General features: G+C 62.0%; 1 protein-coding gene across 2 annotated transcripts; it reads right to left on the reverse strand.

The window, feature by feature from the left end:
* Positions 1-217: 217 nt before the first annotated feature.
* IRX6 (iroquois homeobox 6) lies at positions 218-7,122 on the reverse strand. 2 transcript variants are annotated; one of them, XM_086689412.1, is made up of 6 exons: positions 5,696-7,122; positions 4,477-4,734; positions 3,640-3,749; positions 3,119-3,426; positions 1,624-2,244; positions 218-682 (listed from the first exon to the last, which is right to left on the reverse strand). In XM_086689412.1, exons 1-6 carry the CDS (start codon positions 5,738-5,740, stop codon positions 678-680), a joined length of 1,347 nt encoding a protein of 448 aa, XP_086545538.1. In that variant the 5' UTR covers positions 5,741-7,122; the 3' UTR covers positions 218-677. The 2 variants fall into 2 exon arrangements, with proteins under 2 accessions (XP_086545538.1, XP_086545537.1); XM_086689411.1 differs by having other exon boundaries at positions 218-685; positions 5,696-7,119.
* Between the last annotated feature and the right edge of the window lie 210 nt (positions 7,123-7,332).

The following is a 7,332-nucleotide window of genomic DNA, read 5'->3' on the forward strand; positions in this document are numbered from 1 at the left end:
GTCACCCTGCTCGGCCAGTTAGGTACAGGCAGAGTCAGGCAGACAGAGTTAGGCGCCCTCAGGGCCTCGGCCTTAACCTCGCCAGCTTGTCTCCTTGCGGTGAGAGGGACTGAGGTCTGCAGCTCACGCCGCCCTGGCCCCAGATCCCTGGCCTCATTCCATCCTCCCCTCCGCCCTGGCCTCTCCCAGCGCCCCTGGCACAGACACGCCACACGGGTCTGGTTTGATGTGATTATTTTTGAGGACACAAGGAATAAGGACGAGGAGAAGACGCAGGTGGTCCTTAGGGACCAGGTCGGCGCTGAAGTTACAAAGTGAAAGGGGGTAGGGTGGGGGTGAGCGAGAGAAGGAGTTGCTGCAGACCCTGAATCAAGAGGAGGGAGGCCGACTCGGTGTCCCGAGTGGGTGCACAGGACAGACTCGCCCGGCTGTCCCACCCGACCCTCCCCCGGGTGCCCCGCGCCACCTCCTCCAGCGGGTCTGGCGAGATGCACGTCCGCCCGCCACTCCCAGCTCTGCGTGCAAGAAGGGCCGGGGTTAGGGTTTCTGTGTGTCTGTCTCTTAGGCGAAGTGAGAGCCCCCAGTCCCTGGCAAGGTCTCCCAGCTTCCGAGCGTGGAGGTGAGTTCCAAAAGTAGGGCGTATTTCCGAGATTCTTCCGCAAATCGCAGCCATTGCGCTAACCTGCTGAGAGAGGAAAGGTTGATTAAAACCCGAAGGCCGCTTGGCGCTGATTCCTGGGAAATGGAAGGTCGGTGGTGTCCCATCCGAAGGGAATCAAAGGTCTAGAGGCAATTTGCTTGCTAGAAGGAACATTCGGACCCCGTTATGTGCAAATTCAAATAACAGCGTAACCCAGTTTTCTAAGCCAGGAGCTAATCCTGAGAGAAATTACTACAAAGCAGAATCTGACAGTAATTGCCGGAAGCTGCCTGATGCTGGGGGGAATGTCCCTTTGTGGGGTGCGATTCCCTTCCGCCAGGCACAGCCAGAGAACCAGCCAGGGCCAGTAGGCAGTGATTGGCAGTCACACCCGGCTGGGGCTGAGCCCTTGGGGGTGAGCGCTCTCCAGGGACAGCCCCAACCCTCGGCCACCCTCCCCAGGGGTTTCAGCCGGCCCAAGGCAGGGCTCCAGCTGGACCTAAGCGCTGGCCTTAAACCAAGTGCATGTATCTGGTCCGTCCTTTCAGGCTTCTTGGAAGGCCCTGGTTCCGGCCCAGCCCTAGCAAACTCTTGGTGCAAGCACCGCAGGGGCCAGCTGGCCTCCCCCGAGGGGCGGGCAGGGGGCAAGGGTGTCTCTGCCAGAATGTCGTGATGGAGCCCACCTGGCACATTTGCCAGCACATTGGGCACCGGGGCGCAGAGGTCTAGGTTGAGGACTTGCTCAGTGCCCCTAGGCAAGTTACTGTCTCACTCTGAGCCCATTACTATTAAGTTTCAAAAGGAGGCGGAATTAGTGCTTTGGTTCCTAAGCTGCTGTTTCAGGAAGCGCTGTGGGACAAGCCCGCTCCAGGTCCCAACGTGGCCGCGCCCCAGAGGCCGAGAGGCTGGACAGTGGCCGGGCGGCACCGTGGGCAGCCCTGTCCTTTGGACAGACACACCCAGCGCCGTTGGGGACCCACTACCTTCTGCTCCAGACGGGTACTGGCACCGCACTGCAGGCTCCCTCCGCCGCGGGCAGGGCGCACAGTTCATCGGCGGCCCCTGCAGGGCGAACGGGTGGTTTCCAAAGGCTTTGGCTGCGCGGGGAGACTCTTCGCCCGCGGAGTCTCTGGGGACGGCGGGTGGGCCGCCGGAGCCCGGAGGCGGTCTCGGAATCAGACGGCACTCGGGACTTCGCGGCCCGGGAGGGGTTGGCGCTGCCCCGTCGACAGCGCTGGCTGCCGCAGTGTGCGCCAGGGACCAGATGCGCGGTTTCTCGCGGCACGGGTAGTGCAGGGTCAACGTGGGGCCCCCAGGCTCCGCCCGGAGGAAATCCGCTTCTCCCGACCCGGGGGGCTCAATGAACGAGAAGGGGCGCGCCGCCAGGCCGCACTCCCGGCGCTCCAGCCGGGCCTCTCGAGCCGCCGCGGCGGCGTATGGTGCTGGCTGCGCCTGCGAGTCTTTATGAAACTCAGCCAGCCTGTCCGTAGCGGTGGCCACCGCCTCCTCTTCTTCAGCCTCCTCCTCTTCCTCCTCCTCCTCTTCCTCCAGGTCTTCCAGGTCACTCAGCCGGAGCCCTCGGGCCTCCTGGCTTGCAGAAGCATCTGCGGGAAATCAGGACCGAGTGAGAAAAGCCCCAGGCCCCAAGGGAAATCCGCGGGAGTGCCCACCCCCGAGAAGCTTTTAGCAAGATGGCTGTGACTGAGGGCATTCTCGGGGTTGCTCACCAGGCTGGCCAAACTGTCTCTTACAGTCCTCCCAGCGCCCCGGCTTGCCCCGCCCCTCCCCCTCCGCCGGGAAAGAATGTAGGCCCCAGCCCTGCCCCCACTCCTGGGAAGACTCCTCTCTGGTGCAAAGAAACTAACGCTTTTTCCTGCCTACGACCTGGATCTCAGTGTCTCCACCGTAAAGCAAATAGACATACACCCAAGGGGACACTTTCCCTCCAATTCCAACATCCACAGGTAGCTGGTGTGTATTATTTAATTCAGCAAATATTTATGGAGTGCCATCTATGGGCCAGACGTCATTTAGGCACTTGGGTATTAAGAATTTAGGGAATACAGCAGCGAGTAAGAGACACTGTCTGGTGGAGGTGATGTTCTGGCAGGGGGAGGCAGACACGGACCGGACCGCCTTCCCACAGTGATAGGTATGGCAGAGGAAATACAATAGGCCGATGTGATAGAGAATAACTGAGGGGCTAAGCGAGCTTGGGTGGCCAGGGAGGGCTTTGTCCAGCCCACACTATAGAAGTCAAGAAGAAGCCAGTTATGTAGGGAATTCCAGGCAGAGGGAACTGTACAGGCAAAGGCTCAGAGGTGTGTGTGTGTGTGTGGCGGGGGAGGAACACAAGTGCAAGGGTAAGTCAGGGAGCGCCTCCAAAGACGCCCTTGTCCAAGGCAGCTCGCCAAAGTGCCATCAGCCCGCTATCTAGCTGGGAGAGCCGAGAGGTGGGGTGGGGAACATTCTGGGTACCTTTGGCGTCACCATTCAGGCAGCCCAGGGACTCCTCTGCTCCACTCTCAGCCCTCCTCTCCTCCCCGCCTTTGCTCTTGGGCGCCCAAGTCATCTTGTTCTCCTTCTTGAGGCGCCGGCGCGCGTTGGCGAACCAGGTGGACACCTGGGTGAGGGTCATCTTGGTGATGATGGCCAGCATGATCTTCTCGCCCTTGGTGGGGTAGGGGTTCTTGCGGTGCTCGGTCAGCCAGGCCTTGAGCGTGGCGGTGGTCTCCCGGGTGGCGTTCTTCCGGCGGCCAGTGCCACTCAACTCCACCGCTCCATACCTGGGGGGGGGGTGGGGGGGGGAGAACCTGGATCACAGTTCTGGGTCTGAGAACCTGGGGCTGCAGGCAGGAGACAGTCTGAGGCCAGGAAATGAGGTTCCGCGCTCCCCCCTCCTCACACACCCTCCTTCCCAGGCTGTTCCCAGATGGGCCCTACGGCAGGAGGCGGGGAAGGACCTGTAATGCCAGCTACCAAGGCACCCCATGCCTTACCGGTCGTACTGGTACTGCCCCAGGGTCGGCTCATAGGGGTAATAGGCTCCTGCTTGTGCCAGGCCAGGTGTAAAGTTCCCTGCGGCCTCTTTAAATTCATACTGTGGATTCTGGTGGGGGTTGGGGTGGGAAGAGAGAATTCAGGACGACGTTTGGGGAAGAGGCAGTATAGTTGCTAAGGGCGTGACCTCTGGAGTCCAGTCCGGTCCTACCACTCCTACTGGCTATGCCACCTTGGGCACAGTTGTTTACTCTGTGCCTCAGTTTCCCCTTGGTAACTGGGAATAACAACAGTACCTCTAGGGTATGGAAGAAGCACCCTTGGCAGAATCCTTGGTGCACAATAAGCAGTGGTTAAACGCGAGCTCTCCTGGTTATTACTGTCACCACTTGTGATTACTCCCAATCCCCCCTCCCTACCAGCTGGGGACCTTCCCTGCCTCACTCTCCTTCCAGAGCTATTCTCTGACCCTCTGTATCTTCGTGGCTTTGGCAAGGGGTTTGAGCCCCTCTTCATTTCAGTTTCCTCGTCTGTAAACTGAGGCTCCCTACCTCACGAGTGAACAGAAGCACAGATGTTTTGTAATCAGGACGGAGTTCTGCAAAGGGTCAAACTGCCCCCCCCCCCCCCGCGCTTTATAATCCTACCCGTTTCCCTTCCTCGGAGTTTCGCCTCCTTCCTAGATGCCCCCCCCCCACCCCCCTCTCCCCCAGACGTCTTACTGGATTTCACCCGCTGCAGCCTTGTTCATGCCCCTCCCCCCCCACCCCACCCCCCCACCCCCCGGGCCGGATGGGTTTTGGCGAACAGACCCAGGCTCCACCCGGGGTACTCACCAGCGCCCCGTACAGCGCGGGCGGCTCTGGGCTGTAGGGCAGGTAGCCTGGGTAGCTCTGGGCAGCTGCGGCGGCCGCGTAGGGGGCTCCGTAGATGCCCAAGGCCGCGCCCAGCTCGGGCCGCGCACTGCCCAGCAGCCGACCGTCGTAGGGCGCGCAGCAGAGAGCGGCCGCCGGGGTGGAGCCTGAGGCCACGTCTGGGACCGAGCGCGGGGCGGATTCGCAGCAAGTGGCGCTGGAACTTGCAGACACCAGAAACTACGGGGGTGAGAGGGGCGCACCGGAGGTCAGAGACCGGCGCCTCAGGCTGGCGGGAGCCAGCGGCAGAACAGCCCGATCGCTCCCTCATTCAACATGAACTAAATGCCACCCAGAGCTGAGCGAGCACTCTGCTGCGATGGAAATGATCTGAAGACGTAATTTAGCCAAACTGCCCTCATAGGTACTTCTAAAACGTTGCCCAGGCTCCAGAGTCCCGGGGGTCGAGGCGATGGCACGGTCTCAAACCCGAATTACAGAAGCCAAACTCCTCTTGTTCCCTCGCCCACCCCTCCTCCGCCCCCATCACAGGATCTTACAAAGGCAGAGCTAGAAGTTAGGCTTAGCGACCACCATCACCTCTTACTCCAGCTCCCTTTTTTATAGATCCGGCACGAGCACCAGGGAGACTTGTCCAAGATCCCAAAGCGGGTCAGAGGTCAAGTGGGAACTAGACCCCACAATCTAGGCAGAAACTGGAGGACAGCGGTGGGTGTCCCCAGGAAATCCTTGTCACTGCACAACACCCACCGTAATCTGGAAACTCCAAGGAGCCCGAGCAGAGAGCTTGGACCCAGTCAAAGAAGGGAGAGGATAAGTACAGAAGTCAACAAGCAAACCACTGAACAATGCTGAGGTGGAGAGATCCGGGTCACCTCGGATATCTGTACAATAAGGAGGCCTGTCTGGAAGATCTCTGAGATCCCACCCACCTCGCTTAGCGCGGGTGGTTAGTGCCCAAGTTTCGGGTCACACGATCTTCCGGCTTGCACTGGGGGAGTGGAAGGTTCTCGGCCAGAGGTTGGGGATGTCGGAGGGGTCTGTGGTACATTACCCTGGTCCCTGCTCTCTCTGTCTTCTCCGGAGACTCGTGCGAAAGGGGGGCGCTCAGCTGCAGGCGCGTGCACTGGGCACCCCCTCCTCTGTGTCAGCCCCCATCCCCCATGGAGGCCCTTCTTACCTGGGAAGCGCTGCCGTAAGGGTGTCCAAAGTGCGGGAAGGACATGGTAGCTGTCCCTGGCCCTCCTCCTTCCCTTGCGAGTTCCCGCCTCAGCCCCGCGATTCTGCGCCTCCAGCCGTGCGCCGCCTCGGTTCCTTACACGGCTGCTGGTGCCCAGCGCCGGGTCCTCCGCCCGCTTGGTACGACTGGAGGCAGAGCCCAGGGCAGTCCGGCTGCCGAGCCCTGCGCTCCAGAAGGCGCGCCTCCGGCCCGCGTGGTCCGGAAGACAGAAGGGCCCATGGATGGGCAAGGAAAGGGAGAGGATGCGGGTTCCCAAAGTCGCGCGGTGGCGAGGCAAGGTGAGGCGCGGCGCCGGGCTGTGAGGCTTCAGAGGTGTCCCAGTCCAAGGTGGCCAGAGGCTCAATGTGACGTCACGGTAATCCCGGGCCGCCAGGCGGGCCCCCGGGCCCTGGGGCCCCGGGCCACCAAGCGTGCCAAGCGCAGCCAGCCCGTGCGCGCGCGCGCACTCTCACCCACGCTCACACTTGTTCCGGGAGGTTTGTGCAGCTGGTGAGGAACGTCAAAGACCCTGACCCTCTGTGTTTGGCGCTGGATCCTACCCCTTTTCGCCTTAAACTCACGCGCGCGCGCGCGCGCGCGTACACACACACACACACACACACACACAACCTCTCCAAATTACCCGGGAGAAGTAGGAGAAACGCCTCCCTCTGTGCCGCGCAGGCCCCGGGCGCAGCGCGTTTACCTCCTCCCCTGCGGCCCGGAGGAGGAGAGAAGCAAGCCAGGCGGCGAGGGGGGAGAGAATACAAAAGAAGAGATAGGAGAAAAAAGAGAGGAGAAAAGTGGGGGAGAAAGGCAAGAGGGAGAAGGAGGAGGGGAGAGGAGAGAGATGAGTCCAAGCGAACAGAGGCGCGCGGGGGAGGGGAGGGAACTGGGGTGGGCGAAGGCTGGGCGCAGGTTGAACACAGGCAGGTGGAGGAGAGCGGCGGCTCGGGGGACTAGCCTCCAGCCCGGCTCCCCCGCCCCTCCGCTGCAGGAAAGTTTGTTCTCGCCACAAGCCCGGCACTGGTTGGGGCCGCGGTCGGGGAGCGTCGGTGGTTCCCACTGGCCCGCCCGTCTTTGTGCTTCGGAATCTGGTTCCCCACCCCAGCCTCCCCAGGACTCTAGCTAGATTCAGGCTCTCGGGGCCTGGGTTTTTGCCAGGGTCTCCACCCAGGGGCTTCTCTGCAGCCTCTGGCCTCCGAACAGAGCGAATAGCGCCCCCTCGAGGCCAAGATTCAGTTCCGCTTGGACTCGGCCTGGAAACGCGCTAAAACTGACCCTTGGCATCCGCAGACAGCTGGCGAACACCCCTGGGCATCTCCTCCGAAGACGACGCTTGGTTGCTTCCTGCGCACAGACCGCTGTGTCCACGGGGGAGCCGGGGAGCCCCACAGGAAGGTGCCAGGGCCGAGCTGCAGCCGCTGCGCTCCGCTGGGGGTGGCGCTGGCGAGCCGCGGTTCAGCTCGCGGGGACTGAGGCCCAAGCCCGGCGCTCCGCCGCGACGCCGGGTTGGGCCCAGAGATCTGACCACCCCCCTCTATCCCAGGGGTCCTCAAAGGGGCGCTGATGGGCGGAGGAGCTCGTTTGTGCCCGGG

Source organism: Puma concolor, chromosome E2, assembly GCF_028749965.1.
Source record: "Puma concolor isolate L17-30 chromosome E2, mPumCon1.1.hap2, whole genome shotgun sequence".
Classification (NCBI taxonomy): Eukaryota; Metazoa; Chordata; class Mammalia; order Carnivora; family Felidae; genus Puma; species Puma concolor.